The 12634-nt window shown below is 39.5% G+C and overlaps 1 protein-coding gene across 2 annotated transcripts in view; it reads right to left on the reverse strand.

Annotated features, from left to right (window-relative positions):
• Nucleotides 1-470: 470 nt before the first annotated feature.
• KCNIP1 (potassium voltage-gated channel interacting protein 1) overlaps nt 471-12634 on the reverse strand; it is a 1382576-nt gene continuing 1370412 nt past the window's right edge. For both annotated transcript variants that reach the window (XM_069199338.1, XM_069199337.1), the window contains 2 exons: nt 9011-9073; nt 471-6401 (listed from right to left, as the gene is read on the reverse strand). In XM_069199338.1, coding sequence (XP_069055439.1) covers nt 6354-6401; nt 9011-9073 — 111 coding nt within the window. In that variant the 3' untranslated portion in view covers nt 471-6353. The remainder of the gene's footprint in view (nt 6402-9010; nt 9074-12634) is intronic.

The raw sequence follows: 12634 nt of genomic DNA on the forward strand, positions 1-12634 counted from the left end.
AGCTGTTGCTTTTTCTAATCAATGCCTGTAAAGCGATTGTCCTCCAGCTTCTATTCAGTTAGGCAACAGATATTCTTTTTAACGAGGATTAGGATCGATCAAGTGGCTATTTTTTGTTTTAACCAATGGATAAAGAGAAACTTGTAAAACATTGAATTTCGTAGCCCCAAAGGGCAAAAAGAGCACCATAGTAAAATAATCCCATCCTATTTCCCACAGTTGTTCAGCAGGGTTCTCAGATGAATAAATGCCATTCACCGGTTGAACAGCTTTCTATTTAGCAGGGGAAAGCTGAGATTAAACTGGAATGAACCGTGCTTAATGGAATCTTCTAGGGGAGGCAGAATGAATATTCAGATCAACAGCAGAGCGTGAGACCCACCATGCACTGCGCTCGTGCCACATCTCTCTTTTCAGCCACTGCTGACACTTCTGTGCCTCCAGATCACTGGTTACTGGAAAAGGGAGGATGTTCTCTTTCAGCTGCTACTAAATGATTAATGGTGAGACAAAGAATGCACACACTTCAGACATTTTCTTATATTTTATTAAAAAGAAAAATCTCTAAAATGCCTCAACAAAATATTACATTTTATGCCGTTTGATAGTTGCAATCATGAAAGTGAATTGAAGCGTTCCTTGTCCTACAAATTGGCTTCATCGTGTGTTCCGAGTAATATTGTTTGTTCACTATTGCTTTTTTCCAGTGGTATTTACACAAGTTATATATATATTGTCATTTTTTCATACAGTCTCTTTTTAGCAACACAGTAGTTTTGTCAGCACAGTTTTCATTAGACATTTAACAGAGACATTGCAGTTATTGGTAATGCCACATTGATCTGTTGATGTGACATTTAGGTTTCGTCATCACATTCGACATAACTGGAAAATAGAACAGTAAACAAGGTACAAAGACAGAGGACTGACATGGAGAATATATAATTTTGTACAACAAGCAGAACTGAAAATCTATTGAATTCTCATGACGAGCAGCCCATTAATCCTGATGTGGCCATTAATAGGGTTTATTGAACAGTTCTTCAACATCAAAACGGTGCCAATCGCTTCTAGTGGGTAAATGTAAAAAAAAAAAACAATGATGATGCTTAGGCATTATGGGCACATATTTTGTTTAAAAGGTGCAACTTTGACTTTGATTGCTTGTTGCTCTCATAGCGTTTGAACTGACTGCACAGTAAGTTTCACCACCAAGATGGCTGATTTTTTGTTCCCATTGCCCACTTGTCCTTTCACCGTTAGAAGCTTACTGAACTAAAACCCAACTGATTTAGAGTCACAAAATAAGTTATGTGGTAAGTGCCACTATTATAAGTACACACTTTTAGAATACCATATCACTATAATATATATAACAAATTATTGAGAGAATTGGAACTCCTTTTGCAGGCTACTGGTTGAGATATCGCACACCATTCATTTTTTCAGACCAATTATAAGTTTGGTACCACTCTGTAAAGCTAGGAGTAAACTGCTGCAATGGGAGCTCAGGAAATAACTTCAAACTGGAGATCTGACATGAGGTGGAATTATGTGTACCTTATAGTATATCTCTGCAGGATCTATTTTTAGAGTATTGTGTTACCTGCAAGCTGACATATAGGCAGCATCCTTGCTGTTTGTCAGTTCTAGAAACCAGACTGCATGTTTTTTGGTCAGGCTAATACGCTGCTCTTTGCATTTTCCTATGTTTAGTTCTATCCAATTAGGACTGCTCATAAATTCTCACAATGAGCTCTGCTTACAACACGAATGGAACTGGTTTATCCGCTGTTGGAACACACGGTTAGACTTACTCTAATGCATTGGTGTGACTTATCCTTCATCCTTCCTAGTTTACAAAAAGTTACATTGTCCGTTACTGTTCACCACGACAACTCTTCTCATGCTGATACCATCCAGAGCAGAAAAGACCTTAATGCACAATAAATCCACAAAACGTTTTGAGAAACGGGCACGTGGTTAGTGGCATACTGTGCAATCCTAGGGTGAACAGATATGAAAAACTGGTTATTGTTACATTTTAATCAATTGCAATACTTTCTTTACTTAAGAAACACCGTTGGTGGGAGATTACGGGTGCTTAGGAAATCACAAGAGGGCAAATACAGTCATTATTCCTACTAAGACATGTCTAAATGGTATAATCAGGCAATTCGCAGATCCAAATGCAATAAATTGTGTTGAGTCTTGTAGATATCTTAAAATGTCAATGCATTTGAATGAATTTGGATGGCTACATAAAGGACTATTTGCTGTAATTAAAAAGAAATTTCACTCAAAAGGATAATGTTTTACTCACACACACACACTTGCGTGTGTGTGCGCATATATATATGTATATATATGTCGCAACACACACACATATATATATATATATATATGTACATATATATATATATATAATGTGAAAATTAAAAATAGGGATCAGGGTTACAGTAATGATAACTCAAAGGTTTTAGGGCACAGGGTTGATGTAGGGTAATTGTTCACATTCAAGTTTTTTATTAAAAAAAGATCACTGTTAGTATAGCACTCCTGCAGTGATACAGAAGACTAGATTCTGAGACAATAATGAAATTAAGAAGGCCAATTCTAAGTTCAATACCTAAAGCGACTTCAGGTGTTCTTTGAATACATCAAGAGCAATGGCGCACAAACATGCTATGTAGTGGTCTGTAATGCAGAACAATCAAGCAACTGGACAACATTATCTTTTGAAGGCTCTAAAATCAACTTTAAGGTGGTTAAGGAGTATTGTGGGCAGACATGGGAGAGAGTGTTTTGTGAATATAGAATTTCACTTTGAGTTAAGATGGCTGCCTGGTACCTCTCTCACAATAGTTTTTGCTTTATGTGCAACCTCTGTTTGGAGTGAAAGGGTTTTGTAATTTATGGACAGCAGTACATGCTCTTGGTAAGTACCATCTACATTCTACCATGTCAATCCTCATGAGAATTGTAAAGATATAAAATGGCGAAAACGCACAATTTATGGCGCAACCAGACTTTAGCGCACTAATTAAACCAAACAATTAACTCAGGTAACGACACGTTGCAATCAGGAACATCGATTTCTCTTCTCATGAATCAGAAATGATGTACTGGTCTTTCACATATGAAGTCCAAAGGCAGGACATATCCAAACAATTGGATGATAGCACTGGAATAGAATTAGCGAAAAGGTGAGTGTCTTTGGAAGACACATGAAATATCAGCCATGCAAATGCCCCTTCCCATGGTGACATGTACAAAGTGCATGTGTTGCCCGTAAACCTCCGCAGAGCTACAGGACCTCCTGATGGCGAATTGCATTATATAATGTTAACAGTAAAGCTACTCCCATCCTGTGGCTCTGTATGTGACTTAAAGGCTAGGCTGTTGTCCGTAGAACCGCAAGACCTACATTGTATACAAACTCAAAGCTTAAAGAAATTGTGCGATCCTGGCCAAACCTCTAAATGTCAAAACAACTTAGTTCCATTAGTTCATAAAAATGAGATTGATTTTAAAAAAAGGCCATCAGCCTGCTCTCAGACCATGCCGCAATAAGAACTTTATAAGTTGAGCTGAGGTTTATCAAGAGCCATTAGAATACTAGTGCTTCTGTTCCATAAACCTTGACAGTCTACTACATTTAGGATGTCCTAAAATATGGGTGTCCTGGGACGCCCTACATTGGTCCTGGGCGATGGTCGCGATCTAAGCCAGAAACATGCTGTTTGCTCTTAAGGTTCCAATGTAATTAACAAACTGCGACTCAGGCTTGTTTTTGTACATCGAGTTGTGATGAACCCTAGAGTGTAATAGAGAGGTTGAATGGAATCCCATGCACAAAACTGGGAGCGGGGGGTCAGTACTTTGCAAAACGACCTCTGCATTAGGCCTATTACTTCACACTTATTTTTTGCATTTAAACGTCAGAATATAAATGGTGTCACACATATTTTAATATCACCCCTTATTCCTGAATTTTGTTTTCTGAACGACATGTTTATCCTTTGAGACAAAAAGTAAAAGGCAACACTTGGTTATTATGCAACATGCATAGTGCTGGTGTTGCCAGGGATAACATATTAAACCCGTTTAACTTCCAGCTTCCTGTGGCAGTTAGGTATGTATGCCAATCTAGATTGTGCACCAGGTGCAGACAGTGCATGGAGTGGTAAAACTGTCCACAAAGAGCTTTATCAGACGTGTTTATTGATTAGTATTTAAATCCTGACGTTCATCACTGGCACCGTAGGTAATCATCAGCAATGCTACAGGCAGCTAAAGGCTACTGTACTGCACGTTGCTTCACTTGGCAATAAAACATAAGTGCAGGGGCTCAAAGTGTTTCTTATGTGCCCTTGTCGGAGCTGCCAAATATCGGTGGTGCAGAATACCAAAGCTGCGTAGTCTTGATTTCACCTCTTGCCTCCTTCTCCCACCACTCTACACTTCCTGTCTCTATCTCACTCATGCCGGTTCTCGCTTTCTCCCTTTGTCACTGCTGTCCTATCTCTTCCTCTGTTTTTCCCTGCACTGACTCACCCTTTTTCCATTTGGTTCAAAGTCTGATAATGAAAAATATGTCCTGGTCCCCAAACGTGAGTGCTTGTGTTTACCACTGGCACAAATTAAACAGTAGTGCACACTTGTGCACTACTCCATCAAAATCGCTCATTCTCCTACATTGCACTCAAGACATGGAAAAACCTCGCTCTATACATCAGAGCTCCTCCTCACTTCTTGAGTTCCACAGGAAGCTGAAGACTTGGCTCTTTGTATAAGCATCTTGGGAGCCACAAAACTCCACAACTGCTCAAGCGCCTGGATACCCTGTTGACGGATTAACGTGCTATACAAATCAATAGAGCATAGCATAACTTGTGTAAAGACGAACAGTTAACCAGTGATAACCCTGACACAGCCAGTTATTTCAGTTCTTATCTGCAAACTTCTTATGTATAGTGGCAATGCTACTTAATAATGGTATTACCACTTCTGCACTGCCACTGTATTTACCAGTAGTACAAACTGAGGGTTACATTCTGGAGAAATAAAACATGAGGCTCTCGTTTTTATGGGTGGTGCAGTAATACTGTACGTAAGCAAAATAATTTAAGAAGCAAATAAGCTGATTATCCAATTACTGCATAAGCCGCTAATCACATTTCTAACTTTTAGCTCATTTCCTGCAACACGTGGGTTTCCAGGTACTGCCCTCGCAAATCCAAAATTAAGCTTGGAACTAGGACCAGAACCAGAGCTGTGGCGTGAAATCCACAAAAGCAATGCCCTCTAATTTGAAAGCAACTGGCTTTGAACTATAGTATAAAAGTATGAATGTTGACTTTATGCATGCTCTTTTGGGAAGTTTAAGAGAGTGAGTTGACCAGGTGAGATTCTGCACGATATCCCAGAACACAAAACAGTTGTTACCATAATTATCTACAGCAGTTCCTTGTTACTTCTGGGAGTAATAAAAAGAAATCCCATGAGCAATGGCATGATTCCCAATGAATGGCACGCTGGAATGCAAATCCCATGTGGTGAGGCAGCAGCGATGCATATGGCTCTTTTTACAGAAAACAGAATAGTTACATCAGCAAAATCCATAACATTCAGGTGTACACAATAGACACAATAATACATTACAAATAAGAACATGTGCTACTGTCTATGCAGAAACGCCATGTTTTGCTTGTACACAAAGAAAAGTACATACAAATCCTACACACATAAGGACACATTGTTCTATGGATGGGAACCAACACTTAAAATTTCATAAAGTTGGTGTCCAGTTGAACACCTATCACAGCTTTTTTTCTGATCAACACTGATATTCAATCAATGCAAGAACATGGTGTCACTGACAATCTGTCAAATTATGACGGCAAGTATACAGATCCTGCTCACAGTAGCTATGTCAGCAAGCTAATGGCATATTAACATTGTGCTATGTAATCATGCTTGCTCGGTTTACAAGTAGGAGGCCTTGTGGCCAACGAGCAAGATGACAGTCAAGTACCATATTACTTCTGAAAGCAACAGTCCTTGTTTTTATTCTTATTCAAATATTGCATGCTTCCATAATTCCGTAATTACACCATCTTCAATACTTGTTTTTTTTGGGTGGGGAGAAGGGATAGAGGGGTTGGATTGTTTTGCATTCCAAGAAACAAGAGTTTGGTGACACAAGTCATACAAAATCCATAAAGAATACTTCATAGTTGTAAAAAGCTTTCGAAGAAAAGGACACAGTTGGATAAAATCTTTGCTGAATTGTGTCATTTTTTTCCAATGATGTTTAATGTCTTTGAACACTCACAACTCTGTAAAAACGGTTACATAACATTCTCGAAGAGCTGCAACGACCTCATAATGTTGTCATCCTGGAAGTAAACAAATAACAACATTATATATCTTCAATAGATTAAAACAAGAGTGCATATTTATTAACGGAGCATACTTAATTTTTTGGCAGGGTACTTAATAAAACTCAGTTAAGGGTGAAGACATGTCTCAATATGGCAACAAACAGAAATCAAAACAAATCCCTTTTATTTTCACTACAGGCTTGTGAAGGTATGGAGTCGAGAAGGCCACCCTCTCATAATTTAAAGTAATATGTTTAAAAAGCTTGCAAAATGTATAAAACTGACTTATTTAATTGGCCTTCATGGCAGCATGAAACAGTTCCGGCTGCCTCTCACGACGGCATGTAGAGTGTAACCGCTTGACAATGGCACCCCACCCCTACAGTGAGCTCTCCTGGCATAGACCTAAATCAACTGGCTTCTGCCTAAACTCTCACAGGTTTCACCTGCTGAGAGCTGTGATAAAGGTTACATTAGACTATAATTCAAAGATGGCTCATTTTTCCCCTTAACAAGGCGGAAAAAGGAGAGAGTGATTTTTGACTGAAGTGTCTCACTTTAATAGATAGTCTCCCACTATCATCTCTAAAAGAGTTACTCAATAGCTATCACATTTTTGGAGAGCTTTATGTGAGACAATGGGAGATGAATGAGTTTAATCTTCTGGTTAGCATCCCCGATCTAATGGGCAAAGAGAATGAACCACTCAAAGTTTGAAGCAATATTTACCATGCTACTGCAATGCAACTCAAGATAATTGGCTTCTTAATGACCACTTGCAGACTTTTCATACAATAATGTAAGTGATAATGCTACCAAAGTTTCACCTTTCTTTTTTATGCAAAACTTTCATCCAAGAGGTTTTCTGTCTTCTCACTTTTTAAACTTTAGTTCAAGCATTAACTGATGACTAAAGTGAGTTACAGAAGCATAGACAAATTGTTTCAGAAAGTTTCTATCATACTAACACCCAAATTGTGCAATATGCCTATAAACCAATATCAAATTCAGTACCCTTTTTGCTTGGAGAGACGTTTCCGGTTGTTGTTGCCTCAAAACCTGAAGATTAATTTAGTGTTTCATTGATCTCAACTGAAATCATATGTGTCCGATTATTATGAACTTCTTTCCAAATGTTGGCCAGTTATGGTATCAGGACAATCTGAATATGAGTTTCAAAGAACAATCCCTGGAGGTTTCTGGTTGGTTTCAATTTTTAAGGCATTGAAAGGATTATCCTCATAGTGAGCATTGATGGTAAAATGCTTGTTCAGGACATGCCCCCCTTAACTCTTTGCAGTTTCCTACAAAAGCACCTTACAAATCCTGAGCTTCAGGAGGGGAGGCATACGTTGAATCTGTACTGAGATCTGTGCAAGAGTCAGATGTTATTCTCAGATTGTTGCTGAGCATCCTCACTGCCTTGGTCATTCTGGTACTTCTGCAGTTACCTAGAAGGGTTTTCCATGAGTAGCTAGAATGTCGTTGGAGGGAACTGATTGTGTTTCGAGCATGATGCCGAATTCGGGCTTCTTCCAAATAGTCAAATGAACACCATGAGCTCCTGAAAGTGGTTGATAAAAACCTCAAAAATAGCTGTTTCCAAAATGGTCGTCTGGCCATTAGATGATATCAGAGTTTCCTAATCCATGATGTGCAGATTCTTTTTGTGTGATGTCAGTTCCTGTTCAAACCATTTATGAAGGAGGCTTTATGAGAGGAAGATACATCTCACTGTATTTTGTTCTTTTCCCCTTGCTACTATTTATGTCCATGATGTTTGCCTTTGATAGGCTGGATCTTTTCCCCTCTGGCCTCAACTGGTGATATAGCCTGGCCCCTTTCTTCTTCATGTTGTCAGGAGGAGTTTGGTGTTTTGCTGATTTCTTCAGTGCTATCTTCATCTTCGGTCTAGAATTAGAAGATTGCCAAAGTGCCGAAGAACTCTAATCCTGGAATTGCCAGCTCTTTTCTTGTTCATGTCCTCAGTAGGAGTTAGTTGGGAAACCCTTCATGTTAATCAAATGACAATAATTTGTGCACAAGCCTACACTTGTGTTTTTTGTATAGGCTGCACTGTAGCTAGAAATGTGCCCCTCAGCTTGAGACCAAAAAGTATTTGGCAACTAAATGCCTAATGTAAATCCACATCTGAATTCAAGACATGAGTTACAGACAGAGTCCGGAGGACAGGTGAATTTCCTACAACCACATATTTTTATTTAGCAAGTGTTTTTGACTCCTAACATTCTACTTTAGACTTTGGAATTGCTCACTACTCTAGCATTCACATTAGATGGATAAGTTAGATGGATAAGCCCTAGTTTAATTTGCTGTCTAAACCTTTGGTGCTTTTCATTGATAAAACAGCTTAATTGTCCATTTCCATTTTTATTTTACATTTCTGGTTATTTCTGGGTTTAAGTTATACAAAGCACACACACTGTAGGTTAACTAATTTACGAGTAAAACAAAAACTCTTAGTATCATTCAGTGCCACGAATTCAAACAAGTGTGAATGTTCATTATGACTTATTGGTCTTCATGTATGTCAAAGGGATACTATGGATGCAACGAAGAGTGTACCTAAATTTGTAAAAACATTATTTAAAAATTGTTCCTACCTCTTGGCATGATTCTATAAACTCATCAATGGTTACAACACCATCCTTGTTTTTATCCATTTTCTGGGAAACAAAATGAAAGTAAACTTAGCGTTATTCATACTTTTATGTACTGAAAATCTGGCAGAAAAACATACATCAAGTGTGAATCTCACATTAAAATGCAGAAATAGGAACAAAATCAATATTGCCCTGCTAATCATAATCGGAATTGTAGAATGACACCTGGATTTCGATTTCAGTTTTTTGTGTGCAGGTTCGTCTCCGAGCATATGTGTCAGAAAAAACATTGAGAGAAAGAAATACCAATTACTTTAAATTACTATAAACTATTATTAACAACTGTAAAATCCCAACATGTGTTTTCTAAGGTGTTAAAGCCTGGCCATTTAAAAGGGGATTGTGGGCATAGCATAATAAAGGTTTCTGAGAATACCTTGATGTTGCACAATAAGCAAGAGGGATCTAGGCCAAAGAGACTCCAGGCAAAAATTATCTGTCCCATTCACTTCTTTCTCATTATTTAAACCAGTACGCTTGAGTACAGGGGGCTGAATACACAGTGTTGCTATAGGGGAAGTTCCTTTATTTTACCATAATGCTCTGGCCATCACTTTTGTCTCCGTTTCCAGACTTTCCTCAGAAGTTCTGCAACTGTACACTTCCAGGTTCTGATCAGTTAACAGTTTTTTCTTTATTTGTCTCAGATTTCCTACACTAGGCCCACTCATAAAATTCTTCTGTCCTTATTGCATTTCCCTTTATATATTGAGCATAGCAATGTAACATATAATAGGGTCTCCATCATTTCCTTGCAGCACCTATATTGGTTTTCACATAGTTTGTCTTATATTTCTGATTAGGGAATTGAATCTTGTTTTCATAAAATACCTCCTCCCCTCCGGGTTCCTTTAGTGGAAATGGACATACTTTGACATTAGTTTGCACTTTCACAATTCAATTGCATAACCACTCCTTGAGTGTTAGAAATTAGGGGTTCTGGTTGCCAGAAGCCTGCACTCTGAACAAGGTGGAACCAGAATCTTAGTCAAGGTAAGTCACAAATGCACCCGAAATTAACTTGTGCTCCCCCCGGTAGCTTGGCAGAGAGCAGTCGGGCTTAACTCAAGAGGCAATGTGTAAAGTATTTGTACTACACTTCAAACATTAAAACTGTGAAAATGCTACATAACAGGGTACCACACCTGGTTAGAAAAATTGAACTTAGTTTAATGAATAAAACAAGACTAAAAAGACACAAATCTAATTGGTCAAACTTGAGTTATGAATTTTTAAAAAATAAATTGCAGAAAAGCGCGTAGAAGCAAAAAGCACCAACCCGGGGCTATCTTGTCACGCCCGACTAGGACAAAGTAAAAAGATTCAGACTGAATTTACACAATGTAGAGTGGACTGGCTACAGGGACCCAGTTAGGCTCGCTGAACCAAAGTACCTTAATCCTGGTTGCGTTGACATCAAAGATGCAGAGAGCAAGCTGAAGCAATGCGTTGGAATTGGTCCCTGCCATGTGTCGATCCTTCCCACTCAGTAGTGAAGATACATTGATTTTCTCTATGCAACAGCAGTGAAGCATTGTGTCTGAGATGCAGCAGTTCCAAAGGTGATACACCAAAGTCGATCTGCTCTGGAGAGGCAATGCTTCACTTCCTATCCACACAAAGGGGCCTATGTGCTGATCTGATCTGCATAGTGGCAGTGATGCATTGTTTCAGCTTCAGCAAACACTTTAGGCCCATTTCCAAGGGCCCAGGACTAGGGTGGCACCACTTGGCAGGACAAACTCCCTGATGGCAGAGCCCAGCTGTAGATGTAAGTTGGTTGGAAATCTTTTGTATCCCTGAGATTCAATCTGGAACCCAGTCAGCTGGCCCTTGAAGTCACTCGGGGTTATTGGTTGGAGAGATGCAGGTCCAGTCCTTCTCACTCCCAGGCAAGAGGGCAGCAGGTCAGCAGGTCAGCAAAGCAGGAGTCTAGCATAGTAGCAGTCAAGCAGAATGGCAGTCCTTGTAACAACACAGCAGTCATTCTTCACAGGTGTCTGTGGTCCGGTATTTATACTTTTGAGCCCTGTTTCTGAAAGGTGTGAGAAGCTTCTACACAGTGACTTTGAAGTGCAAGGAATTTCCTACCTTCCCTGCCTTGGCTCCAAACTGGCTGAGGAGACAATACAGAGTCTTTAAACCCTTTGTGTGTAGACAGGACACAGCCTATTTAGGTATACATGTGAGGCTGTGGCCAGCTCCTCCCTCCTATCCTGTGAGGATGACCCATCAAGTCACATCTAAGCTCTCCATTGTGTGTGGCTGTCTAGAGGGAATACAGGAAGCCCAGATGTCATCCACCCCAGACAGGTGATCAGAAACTGGCTGCAGGCACACAGGGTAAGAGCCGGAAAATGCTAACTTTATATAAGAGCATTTTCAAAATTGTAACAATAAATCCAACTTTTCCATTAGAGAGGATTTATCATTCCAATTCTGTAAGTACTAAGCATGACAGATCTACCTCCTCTCAATCAGGAATTACAGAGTATTAAATGCAATAAGGAATCCCCAATGTTATTCTATGTGAGGAGTAGGCCTCAGGGTAGTGAAAAACTCTCAAATTTGTTTTTCACTACCTGGACATGTAAAACTTAAAAGCATATGTCCTACTTTTTAATAACATTGCACCCTGCCCTAGGGATTACCTATGGCCTACCTTAGGGGAATATATGTAAGAAAAGGGGATCTTAAGGCTTAGCAAGGGGTTTTAAATGCCAAGTCAATATGGCGATTTTGAGCTGCACACACAAGCTCTGCAATGGCAAGTCTGAGACATGTTTGAAAGAGCTACTTACGTGGGTGGCAGAATCAGTGCTGCAGGCCCACTAGTAGCATTTAATTTAGAGGCCCTGGGCATATGTAGTGCACTTTACTAGGGACTTACAAGAGAAATACATATGCCAATTGCAGTTAAGCCAATATTACCAATTTTAAGGAGTGAGCATTTTAGCACTGGTTAGCAGTGGCAAAATGTTCCGAGGCCTAAGGCCAACAACAATAGGTCCAGCAAAAATGGAGGAGGAGAGGCAAAAAGTCTGGGGGAAGACCACCCTAAGGCTGACAGGTCTAACATTGAGGTTTCTGCAGATTAAAGTACATGACTTCAGTTTACTCCTTTTAGCCACAGTTTTTGTTTAAATGGTAATGCATAATTCTGGCTCAGCAGATCTTCCTAGTAAAAGCCAATAACACTTCTCTTCTCACTCTTGGCTATCTTTGTAGCCTAGAGGAGCGACAGTCAGTTAACTATCCCTCCACTTTTCTGAGGACGAAGTACAAGAGTGTAGCTAAGATAACAGAAAGAGGTAACTGGGGGATCAGAACATGATTCCATAATTCAGTGCCACGTGATTCAAAAGACATTTGGGCCTTCCCAAGTGTATTGCTATACAAAGTCAATGTGAGAGCATGCATGACACCTTTGTGAAAAGTGAGAGATAGTACAGAAATCATCTTTGAGTGTGTAGGAGACGAAAGAAACTTGGCACAGCCGTTGATTCTTTGCAATCAGGATGGGGGAGGGATCAAAACACATTTTACATGGCAGATCTTGTAGAT

Source organism: Pleurodeles waltl, chromosome 7, assembly GCF_031143425.1.
Source record: "Pleurodeles waltl isolate 20211129_DDA chromosome 7, aPleWal1.hap1.20221129, whole genome shotgun sequence".
In the NCBI taxonomy this organism is placed as follows: Eukaryota; Metazoa; Chordata; class Amphibia; order Caudata; family Salamandridae; genus Pleurodeles; species Pleurodeles waltl.